The sequence below is a fragment of the Ascaphus truei genome (assembly GCF_040206685.1).
Source record: "Ascaphus truei isolate aAscTru1 chromosome 12 unlocalized genomic scaffold, aAscTru1.hap1 SUPER_12_unloc_6, whole genome shotgun sequence".
Taxonomy (NCBI): Eukaryota; Metazoa; Chordata; class Amphibia; order Anura; family Ascaphidae; genus Ascaphus; species Ascaphus truei.
Genome location: NW_027453842.1, coordinates 294,122 through 306,215, shown reverse-complemented (window position 1 = coordinate 306,215; position 12,094 = coordinate 294,122). Strand labels below are relative to the sequence as shown.

At 40.8% G+C, this 12,094-nt stretch overlaps 1 protein-coding gene and 4 non-coding genes across 5 annotated transcripts; 3 read left to right on the top strand and 2 right to left on the bottom strand.

The window, feature by feature from the left end:
- Nucleotides 1-1,897: 1,897 nt before the first annotated feature.
- Nucleotides 1,898-1,979, bottom strand: TRNAS-UGA (transfer RNA serine (anticodon UGA)). The gene has a single exon. It is a non-coding gene; the product is annotated as a tRNA-Ser (tRNA).
- A 379-nt stretch (nucleotides 1,980-2,358) lies between these two features.
- On the top strand, nucleotides 2,359-2,451 carry TRNAI-UAU (transfer RNA isoleucine (anticodon UAU)). The gene is given in 2 exon segments: nucleotides 2,359-2,396; nucleotides 2,416-2,451. It is a non-coding gene; the product is annotated as a tRNA-Ile (tRNA).
- Nucleotides 2,452-4,891: 2,440 nt separating this feature from the next.
- Nucleotides 4,892-4,973, bottom strand: TRNAS-UGA (transfer RNA serine (anticodon UGA)). The gene has a single exon. It is a non-coding gene; the product is annotated as a tRNA-Ser (tRNA).
- Nucleotides 4,974-5,352: 379 nt separating this feature from the next.
- On the top strand, nucleotides 5,353-5,445 carry TRNAI-UAU (transfer RNA isoleucine (anticodon UAU)). Its single transcript is given in 2 exon segments — nucleotides 5,353-5,390; nucleotides 5,410-5,445. It is a non-coding gene; the product is annotated as a tRNA-Ile (tRNA).
- Nucleotides 5,446-9,417: 3,972 nt separating this feature from the next.
- On the top strand, nucleotides 9,418-11,304 carry LOC142473782 (uncharacterized). The gene has a single exon (XM_075580782.1). The coding sequence runs from the start codon at nucleotides 9,418-9,420 to the stop codon at nucleotides 11,302-11,304; it is 1,887 nt and encodes a 628-aa protein (XP_075436897.1).
- Nucleotides 11,305-12,094: the final 790 nt, after the last annotated feature.

Genomic DNA, 12,094 nt, shown 5'->3' with positions numbered 1-12,094 from the left:
GCACTGGAGACTCAGGTATGTCAGCCCTGGCATCCTCTTTGATCTTAAAATAAGTAGACACCGGCTGTGTTTTTTTCCTTAAAGTCTTAGTTGATGCCATGTCTGTATATTTAGACACGTTCTGCAGATACTGGATTATGCAGATGCTGTGTTTTTGCTGGAGTTAGATCGATTTGAAACGCCGGAGGGGATGGAGCTCACACTCTAAGCTGCCATTCACCTCCTTGTCGTGCACACCTCTCCATCATCAGATTTCGGGCGAGTGGATCTTGTATGTGGTAGAAACCAAGAGTGCTGAAAGAAGTTTTGCATGTACGACCACCTTTTCTTTCAGTTTTACTTGCTTTATGCTTTATGCTTTATCAGAGTGGGCAATCATAAATGACAACATAGAAGAGGAATAAAGAATCTTCTTTTTTTGCCAATTACATAGCAAGCTAAAGGAAAACATGCTAAAACCACATTGAAGATTTGAGTAACACAGTTAAATTAAATATGAAGGAACAAAGCTTGATGTTAATATTAAAGAGATTTTAAATGCCTTAAGCATAGAATAAAATATTCCAAAACATTTGAACTTTGCAACTCACTCAAAAAATCATGTCTTTTGATCAATTTTAAACAGAGGGTTCTCACTTGAGAAAGACCACTTTTTGATGGTTGAAACGTTGTGCATTTGATATAATAAATTCTTTAAATCCATAGAGCCCTGAATCCTCCGTTTCTTTTGCTGACTTTGGAGTCTGTCATTCACAGGGACTCCCCTGGATCAGGAGCACCAGTAACAGCAAGTATCAGTTAGAGTTTTCAGTTTTTGCTGTGCAGCATTTATCTTGTTTTTTTCTGCTTTTGATCAATTTTGACATACAAAGGGTGGAGGGATACCAACATTGATCTCTTGGGTATCTAGAGGGAACTATCAATATGCAGACTATGGCAAAAGTATCAACAAAATAAACATGTCCACGAATTAGGTATTCAATATTGTTAATCTGCAAGACAAAAACATACAGAACCCCTATAAGATCATATTGAACCTCCCCAAAAAATAAATCTGATTTTAATATAACATGTTCTGTCTCTGAATTTAATATCAAAGTACAAAGTACATTTGTTCTTAATGAGAATCATTCTGTTTCACAAAAGATTCCATAAAGTTTACATTTGATTAATTTCTTAATTTTCTGTAAACTTCAGGAAGTTACAGTACAATTATTACAGTACATTAATGACCATTTTTCAGTAAAATTCATGCTAAGTTGGTTATTTCTTCAACAGGTTTAGAAAGCCCTGCTTAGCTTTTGTGAATGATAACAATAAAACATTACAAATGCTTTTTCATAACAAAACATTTGTGCTGAAGTGTGATAAGCAGTTGAACTATAACATTGATTATTCCCATTATATTTAAACAATATAGTTTTGGCAGACTGTAAAGAATGTACACATCTCAATACATGCAGTACTTAGCACAGTCATTAAGAAGAATTCAAATATTATCTTTAATTATAAAGTGGAAGAATTCCCTCACTCTCACACTAAAGTGCTCATTATCCTTTGTCACCTTAAGTTATTTCTGTAGGGGTAAGCCGTTTCTCCTCTATTTTATGTTGTGCAAAGTATTGCACACACATGACCTCTTAGCACTATGTTGCAGCATAGAGATACTTATCAATAAAAGACAATGCATTTATTGAAATGGAGTTCTTTATTAAATGTTTTACAGCCAGCAGCACCCTAAAATGTATAACTTGGAAAATGTTTGAAGAATTCAGAGTGTTTTCTTCTTTAGTGTTCCTCATATTCCAGTAAGTAAAAATTGCTTTGCCAAGCAGATACAAACAAAATGCAAAGTGCAGTGAAGTTTTTAATAACACGTTACCACTGAAAAAGTCAATGTAGTCAGCAGGATTTGAACCTGCGCGGGGAAACCCCAATGGATTTCAAGTCCATCACCTTAACCACTCGGCCATGACTACATAGCTGGTAGTACTGAATACAGTTACACAGATGGCGCTTGAGCGGATATGGGTAACGCTCACTAATGAATGATGACCAATATGAACTAAATAACCATGATAACATTTTCATAAAGAGAAATACATGACTTGTTTGTACACATTGTTTAAACAACATTATGTTTGCAAAATGTTGCTTCTATTGGGTTTTTGAACAATGACGAAAAATACTTTTTGTTAACCACATTCAATGTACAGTATGAAACAGATCTGAGGCAGAAAACAAGAAATGGAGTTAAAAGGAGTAATGGGACAATGATCTAACTTGGATGTCAGAGATTAAAAGAGCAGAGTTGGAGGGCAATTGGGGCAAGAAGAACATGGATCATTACAGGAACATGCTCCAGTGGCGTAATCGGTTAGCGCACGGTACTTATATGTCAGTATATGCTAAGCTATGCCGAGGTTGTGAGTTCAATCCTCACCTGAAGCAAACCCTTTTTTTGTTTCATCAACCAATAGCATTGTTTGAATGTATACAATGTTAAATAAAAGGCCTATGGATGTAAATTGCAAAATGTAATCTTTTACATTAAAAACAACATATCCACATGTTGCTATTTGGCTTATATTGGAGCGCATGTAAAGCAGTCAAATTCAATAGGTGTCTCAATGTGGGCAAGAAGATATTGGTAATTGATGATGTATGATTTAAAAAAATAAAAAAATGAGAGCTGTCCAAGCACATTCTTCCTTTTTTCAAATCAAAATACACCAGTGGAGACAATGCTACTCATTATTTGGGTCTAGAGGATACATATATTTCCAGATTTATATATCCTAAAAAGGCAATCTTTAATGAGCATCCTGTCTATCTGTACTAAGTAAGGGTCAGCCTATCCCCCCTTCTTAACCCAATTATTCAACTCTCACATTCGTATCTTGTTCATCATATGTAAACCACTTCTCACCTCTCTCATAATCTTTTGTTATTACATTTCCTCCACCTACCCCCTGAGAATGATTAATAAACAAATCTAAACTCAATACAAAACCCCATTAAGAGTTAAAATTCACCCTAGCAAAGTCACATTCCACCTTTCAATCAAGCCTGAAATATTTTTTCAAACACAATTTGCACCTGAATGGCGGTGGTGGAACAAAAGCTTTCTACGTTATGTTTTTAAATCCAAACAAGTATAAATCCCTCTTAAGAGTTAATCCTCACTGTAGCACAACCCCATGCTATTTCACCAGAGTTTTCAATTGAATAAATTCTCTTATTGCTATAGGCGAGTGGATCTTGTATGTGGTAGACACCAAGAGTGCTAAAAGAAGTTTTGCATGTACGACCACCTTTTCTTTCAGTTTTACTTGCTTTATGCTTTATGCTTTATCAGAGTGGGCAATCATAAATGACAACATAGAAGAGGAATAAAGAATCTTCTTTTTTTGCCAATTACATAGCAAGCTAAAGGAAAACACGCTAAAACCACATTGAAGATTTGAGTAACACAGTTAAAGTAAATATGAAGGAACAAGGCTTGATGTTAATATTAAAGATATTTTAAATGCCTTAAGCATAGAATAAAATATTCCAACACATTTGAACTTTGCAACTCACTCAAAAAATCATGTCTTTTGATCAATTTTAAACAGAGGGTTCTCACTTGAGAAAGACCACTTTTTGATGGTTGAAACGTTGTGCATTTGATATAATAAAAAATTTTAATCCGTAGAGCCCTGAATCCTCCGTTTCTTTTGCTGACTTTGGAGTCTGTCATTCACAGGGACTCCCCTGGATCAGGAGCACCAGTAACAGCAAGTATCAGTTAGAGTTTTCAGTTTTTGCTGTGCAGCATTTATCTTGTTTTTTTCTGCTTTTGATCAATATTGACATACAAAGGGTGGAGGGATACCAACATTGATCTCTTGGGTATCTAGAGGGAACTATCAATATGCAGACTATGGCAAAAGTATCAACAAAATAAACATGTCCAAGAATTAGGTATTCAATATTGTTAATCTGCAAGACAAAAACATACAGAACCCCTATAAGATCATATTGAACCCCCCCAAATAATAAATCTGATTTTAATATAACATGTTCTGTCTCTGAATTTAATATCAAAGTACAAAGTACATTTGTTCTTAATGCGAATCATTCTGTTTCACAAAAGATTCCATAAAGTTTACATTTGATTAATTTCTTAATTTTCTGTAAACTTCAGGAAGTTACAGTACAATTATTACAGTACATTAATGACCATTTTTCAGTAAAATTCATGCTAAGTTGGTTATTTCTTCAACAGGTTAGAAAGCCCTGCTTAGCTTTTGTGAATGATAACAATAAAACATTACAAATGCTTTTTCATAACAAAAAGCTATTTGTGCTGAAGTGTAATAAGCAGTTGAATTATAACATTGATTATTCCCATTATATTTAAACAATATAGTTTTGGCAGACTGTAAAGAATGTACACATCTCAATACATGCAGTACTTAGCACAGTCCTTAAGAAGAATTCAAATATTATCTGTAATTATAAAGTGGAAGAATTCCCTCACTCTCACACTAAAGTGCTCATTATCCTTTGTCACCTTAAGTTATTTCTGTAGGGGTAAGCCGTTTCTCCTCTATTTTATGTTGTGCAAAGTATTGCACACAAATGACCTCTTAGCACTATGTTGCAGCATAGAGATACTTATCAATAAAAGACAATGCATTTATTGAAATGGAGTTCTTTATTAAATGTTTTACAGCCAGCAGCACCCTAAAATGTATAACTTGGAAAATGTTTGAAGAATTCAGAGTGTTTTCTTCTTTAGTGTTCCTCATATTCCAGTAAGTAAAGATTGCTTTGCCAAGCAGATACAAACAAAATGCAAAGTGCAGTGAAGTTTTAAATAACACGTTACCACTGAAAAAGTCAATGTAGTCAGCAGGATTTGAACCTGCGCGGGGAAACCCCAATGGATTTCAAGTCCATCACCTTAACCACTCGGCCATGACTACATAGTTGGTAGTACTGAATACAGTTACACAGATGGCTCTTGAGCGGATATGGGTAACGCTCACTAATGAATGATGACCAATATGAACTAAATAACCATGATAACATTTTCATAAAGAGAAATACATGACTTGTTTGTACACATTGTTTAAACAACATTATGTTTGCAAAATGTTGCTTCTATTGGGTTTTTGAACAATGACGAAAAATACTTTTTGTTAACCACATTCAATGTACAGTATGAAACAGATCTGAGGCAGAAAACAAGAAAAGGAGTTAAAAGGAGTAATGAGACAATGATCTAACTTGGATGTCAGAGATTAAAAGAGCAGAGTTGGAGGGTAATTGGGGCAAGAAGAACATGGCTCATTACAGGAACATGCTCCAGTGGCGTAATCGGTTAGCGCACGGTACTTATATGTCAGTATATGCTAAGCTATGCCGAGGTTGTGAGTTCAATCCTCACCTGAAGCAAACCCTTTTTTTGTTTCATCAACCAATAGCATTGTTTGAATGTATACAATGTTAAATAAAAGGCCTATGGATGTAAATTGCAAAATGTAATCTTTTACATTAAAAACAACATATCCACATGTTGCTATTTGGCTTATATTGGAGCGCATGTAAAGCAGTCAAATTCAATAGGTGTCTCAATGTGGGCAAGAAGATATTGGTAATTGATGATGTATGATTTAAAAAAATAAAAAAATGAGAGCTGTCCAAGCACATTCTTCCTTTTTTCAAATCAAAATACACCAGTGGAGACAATGCTACTCATTATTTGGGTCTAGAGGATACATATATTTCCAGATTTATATATCCTAAAAAGGCAATCTTTAATGAGCATCCTGTCTATCTGTACTAAGTAAGGGTCAGCCTATCCCCCCTTCTTAACCCAACTATTCACCTCTCACATTCGTATCTTGCTCACCATATGTAAACCACTTCTCACCTCTCTCATAATCTGTTGTTATTACATTTCCTCCACCTACCTCCTGAGAATGATTAATAAACAAATCTAAACTCAATACAAAACCCCATTAAGAGTTAAAATTCACCCTAGCAAAGCCACATTCTACCTTTCAAGCAAGCCTGAAATATTTTTTCAAACACAATTTGCACCTGAATGGCGGCGGTGGAACAAAAGCTTTCTATGTTTTGTTTTTAAATCCAAACAAGTATAAATGCCTCTTAAGAGTTAATCCTCACTGTAGCACAACCCCATGCTATTTCACCAGAGTCTTCAATTTAATAAATTATCTTATTGCTATAGGCGAGTGGATCTTGTATGTGGTAGAAACCAAGAGTGCTGAAAGAAGTTTTGCATGTACGACCACCTTTTCTTTCAGTTTTACTTGCTTTATGCTTTATGCTTTATCAGAGTGGGCAATCATAAATGACAACATAGAAGAGGAATAAAGAATCTTCTTTTTTTGCCAATTACATAGCAAGCTAAAGGAAAACATGCTAAAACCACATTGAAGATTTGAGTAACACAGTTAAAGTAAATATGAAGGAACAAGGCTTGATGTTAATATTAAAGATATTTTAAATGCCTTAAGCATAGAATAAAATATTCCAACACATTTGAACTTTGCAACTCACTCAAAAAATCATGTCTTTTTTTTTTTTTTATAACTTGTATTTTATTAGTGTGTAAATACATGGTATACATGAAAAACAGATCCAATACATGGTGAACAGGGTAGCATAGATTACTTAATGATATAGGCATAACATATCTATTGAGCCCATGCGGTCTTTCGAGCCCTACTCCGCCGCGTAGGTAAAGATCTTATTTTAGGTTATGTGTATCCACGGTAAAATAATACTTGTTACAAACAAAGGAAAATGGAAAATAATAAAAAAGAAAAGAAAGGGGAGGTAGGGTAGAGGGGGGCGGATAGAGGAAAGGGGGCATATAGGGTGAGTATGTAATGGTTTCTGGAGTCTACTAAGACGGCTCATGAGCTATGGGACCTCGTAGTAGATCGTGTGGCAGTATAAGTAGTTAATAATGAGTGGAAATGGTGATCCAGCTGTAAACTTAGTTTCCACTCCACCCAAGGAGAACGCATCTATTACTATTATAGCCAAATTGTGTCACGCTCTACCCCGGGTATGTCTGTCTGAGCTAGCCATGGGGCCCAAACTTTTAGATAATTGTCGCCAGTATCATTAACTAGGCTTGTTAGCTTTTCCATCTGGCAGATATACCAAATACGGTTCCGAATCTTTGGGATAATTGGAATTTCGGGGCGTTTCCATAATGCTGCGATCTCGCATTGCGTGGCGATTGCAAAGTGTGCAATTAGTTTGTTGTTGGATTTTGATAGGCCCTTTAGAGGTCTGTTTAGGAGAAACAGCCACGGGTCTGGGGGAATATTGAATATTCTCTGGATCCAATTTCTGATCTTTTCCCATATCGGGGATATCCGCGGGCAGGACCACAGCATATGTAACAGGTCAGCTGTTCCTCCACATTGTTTAGGGCACAATGGTGAGGACCCTGGTATGAACTTAGATAATTTGAGTGGGGTGAGGTACCATCTCATAAGGACTTTATATGCGTTCTCCTTCAGTGTGGTGCACATCGAGCTTTTTGCGGCTCCTAAAAATATAGTATTCCATTCCTCGTCCTCCAAGGTCTCCCCAAGGTCTCTCTCCCATTGGGTACGAAATGAGGGCATTTGTTGCTTTGAAGTTGCAGGCTCGACTACCTCTCCGTATATTGTAGATATGAGTCCCTTTGTGTCAGTTTCTGCCCGACACAGCTTTTTTAAATTCGTCAATTGGGGGTATGGGGCGAATTTATTAAAAAATGCTCTGATCTGAAGGTACTTGTAGAATTCAGCATGGGGGATATCTTTTTCTGATCTGAGATGGTCAAATGATTTAATTTTTAGATCGTAGCCCTCCAGATCTTTGAGTCTATCATATCCTTTGTGTCTCCAGATTGAGTGATTATGACCAATAACACCTGGTGCAAAATTAGGATTATTCCAAATAGGTGACATCAGCGAGCTTGCTGATGTGAGTGAGTTTTTCAGTCTTGACACTTCCCAGACAGATAAAGAGTTAGTCATTGAGGTGAGTGGGAACAGAGTGTCTTTCCTTGACGACTTAGGTAGCTAAATCAGATTATTAAACTCTAATGGGGAGTGTCATGATAATATCATGAGCTACTAGGTCGTTTAATTCCCTTTGGTGCTTGAGGGGTTAATGAGCTACACTTGTTTAACAAAATACCAAATGCTGGGTTTGAAACTGGTCAGGACTGTTTTCTGTCTGCTCTGAATTTCAAAGGAACTTACTTGGGGCGGGGGTCCATCCTGGATAGCCCACTCAAGGTGTCAATTGTTTTAATCAAAGAAGAGCAGCTTCAAAGTATTCTGTAGAAAGGGGTGGGCTGATGCCGGTGCCTTAAAGTATTGTATCTAAGTCTGGGGGAGATGGTTACAAGTCAGATCTGACCAGGGGCATGCTTGGAAAGCATAGCAGACCTCATCTTCTGAACCAGTGCCTCTCTGGGAAAAATCCATAGCATGTGGTAACGTACTGTATAGGATTTTCTGTTTTACCCCTTTTATTTTAAGAAGCTGCTCTGCCTTATATTGTAATTGTATGTTTATTTTGTAATACCTTTTCTGTAATTCAAGCACTGTATTTTTTGTATATATTAAAACATTTAATAAGTAATGCTTTGGGCTCTGAATGAACTTTGTGCACGCTGGAGAGAATAACTTGCTAAATTCAGGTACATGTTACTACAACTGATTGTGTGTTAGAGTGCATAGTTTTTCCTACTGTATAATAAACAGGGACCTGAGGCCCAGGCGGATATTTTAGTCTAAGATCTTTTATCATATCTGCATAACCTCAGGTGGTGGCAGTGGATGGTTATGATGTGCAATTGAGTAGGGGGTTAATGCTAACTCGCTGGTTCCTTGCAGTGGAGAAAGGGGGGTTGCTAGAGAAGCCTTTGTGTATTAACCCTGGTTGCATATCTAAAGTCACGTGCTCACTTGTGTGCTGTTCGTGGCGGTGGTATATTGGGACGGTTTGAGGAGAGATATAACCCATTTGAGGGACCCCTGAGTGGGTGAAGAGTGGGTACGCTTGCGAGCGTCGGTATTAACCCTTGTCCCGTATACAGGTCGCGTGCTAGCAGGGAGTCTTACGTGACAAATGGTGGCATAGCGGTGGGATAACAATTTGTAATTTTGTTAATATCAGAGCTTTTTAGTGGTTTGCGTTTACGCCTGTGGGATAAACGAAACATTAAAAAGTGACTGACCTGTGTGAGTCTTGCGAGAGATCACAGCTCAGTACCCCAAAGCTATTACTCAGTGCTATTTTTATAAAACATACAAGCAGACAGTTTCGTCCCCCCCCCCTCTTGTTTTTCTTTTGCTATCTTTTTATTTTGAGTAAAGTGTAGTGACTATGGCTACTTTATACCGACGCCAGACAAAAGAGGCACTGATGGCTCTGTGTGAGGAGCGTGATCTCCAATGTCTGGGTAAAAATAAAGAAGAGCTCGTACAAATCTTGCTGGAGAAAGATACTGAGCAAGATGCTACACTGGGCCAGGACGACCACAGCAGCGGAACGGAGGGTGGCTTAGCCCTGGAAATTGCCCATGGGTCAAGGAACCCAGGACTATCATATTCTGAGGACTCCAGCAGTTCTCAGCCTGCCAGTGTCTTGGATGTGTACTTGCAAACTACTCTCAAGTACCTAGGACCAGCAGATGACGCAACGCGATTGCAGCTCATCCTCCAGTTCCAAGAACGCGAAGCAGAAAGAGAAAGGCAAGCTGCAGAAAGAGAAAGACAAGCTGCAGAACGTGACACAGCGAGATATGCTGCAGAATGTGACGCAGCGAGATATGCTGCAGAACGTGACGCAGCGAGATATGCTGCAGAACGGGAGGACGCGAGATATGCTGCAGAACGTGACGCAGAAAGAGAAAGACAAGCTGCAGAACGTGACGCAGCGAGATATGCTGCAGAACGGGAGGATGCGAGATACGCGGCGGACCTAAGACACCAGCTGGAACTTGCCAAGCTCCAGAGGGAATCGCCAGCCCCCAGCAGCGGAGATTCCAGCCCGTCCAGGCAACAGATGGAGCATTTCCCAAGCCTGGCGAAAGATGGGGATCTGGACACTTTCCTGCGGGGGTTTGAAAAAACCTGCAGGCAGCATCAGTTGCCACGTGCCCGGTGGGCGGCATATCTTACACCCACCCTGAATGAAAGAGCCATGAATGTCGTCGCAGATTTGCCGGAGCACCTGGACCAAGATTACGAGGCCATCAAAGCTGCATTGCTGCACCGTTTCAACGTCACCCCTGAAACCCACAGGCAGAAGTTCAGGGCCCTTCAGCACGAGGGTCCCGGCGGCTTTTCTGAGCTGGTGGGGCGTCTGACATCTCTGTGCAAGCAGTGGGTTGGAGGGCTGGAAGTTGAAAGCTTTGAGGGGTTATTGGATCTCGTGGTTCATGAGCAATTTTTAACCCTTTGCCCACCTGAAGTGAGAAAGTGGGTTAAGGACCGAGATCCTAAGTCAGCCACAGAGGCTGGCAAGCTTGCAGATTCATATGTGGCTAACCGGAATCCAGCGGTTAACAAGGGGGTCCCGGGATGGAAGGGGGGTAAATCCCCCGAAACCCTTTCACGGCCGCCTTTTAAGCCTGCTGGGGCTTCATCTGGGGGTGGAGGGGTTCGCCCACCCGGACAGGGATATACCCGCCATTGTTTCACCTGTCAAAAGCCGGGGCACATCAGCATTGACTGCCCGGACAGGAAGAAGCCTGCCACGGCCCCCGAAGGGGATCGCCCCTCAACAGGGCACCCAGGTGCCTATGTGGTGTCTGGGATACAGGAGAACAGAGATGCCCACCTGCAACCAGTGACGGTGGGTCAGAGACTCACCCAAGGACTGAGGGACTCAGGTGCCACCGTTACCCTGGTGCGGCCAGGGGTGGTGGGACCCGAGGAAATCATTCCTGGACGGATTCTGCATTTGGGGGTGGCGGGTGGGGGCCACCATGATTTGCCGGTAGCAAAAGTTTACCTGGATTGGGGTGCGGGTAAAGGTATGCGGGAGGTGGGGATAATTGATGATATTCCTGCCAATGTGTTACTAGGAAATGATTTGGGGAAAATGATTTCCCAGTATGAGACTGCTGTGACCCAACCACAGGCTGCCCAGGTGCAGGAGCCCACCACACACGTCCAGGCACTGACATACACCAGGGACCTGGGGGAGATGAGTGACAAGGGTTGTACAGAAGGGGGGGCACCGGGGACCTCCTATTGCAGCCCCTGACCACCGATCAGACTGTTCAGGGAAGAAGTGATGAGCAAGGCCAAACCCAGACTGCTGAGGAAGTAGGGCGAAGTCAGGCCTTTCAAAAAGCCCAGCAGACAGACCCAACCTTAGAAGGAATGAGAGGCCTTGCAGGAAAATCCCCCTCTGAGTCTGACAAGGAGCGGGTGTACTGGGATACAGGGAAGCTGTACCGGGAAACGGTTCCTAATAGCAAACAGGAACCCTGGGCAGCTGACAGGCAGTTGATAGTGCCTTGGGAATTCCGGGGACAGTTACTAAGGATAGCGCATGAGATACCATTAGCAGGACACTTAGGGGTGACCAAGACCAAGGCGCGGTTAGCTCATACCTTTTACTGGCCGAACCTGGGTACAGATGTGGCGGATTACTGTCGCACCTGCCATACATGTCAAAAGGTGGGGAAAAGTGGGGATACCGGTCGTGCCCCCCTAGTACCCCTTCCCATCATAGGGGAACCCTTTGAGCGCATAGCAGTAGACCTTGTGGGTCCCCTAGCTATCCCCAGTAGCTCCGGAAAGAAGTATATCCTTACTGTGGTGGATTATGCCACGAGATACCCTGAAGCCGTAGCCCTCACCTCCATACGGGCAGACAAGGTTGCCGATGCCTTACTAGGCATTTTTTCTAGGGTAGGATTCCCTAAGGAAATGCTCACTGATCAGGGCACGCAATTCATGTCCAATCTAATGCAAAGCCTTTGCGAGAAAATACAGGTAGAGCAGCTCAAATCCAGCCCCTACCACCCTCAAACCAATGGCCTGTGTGA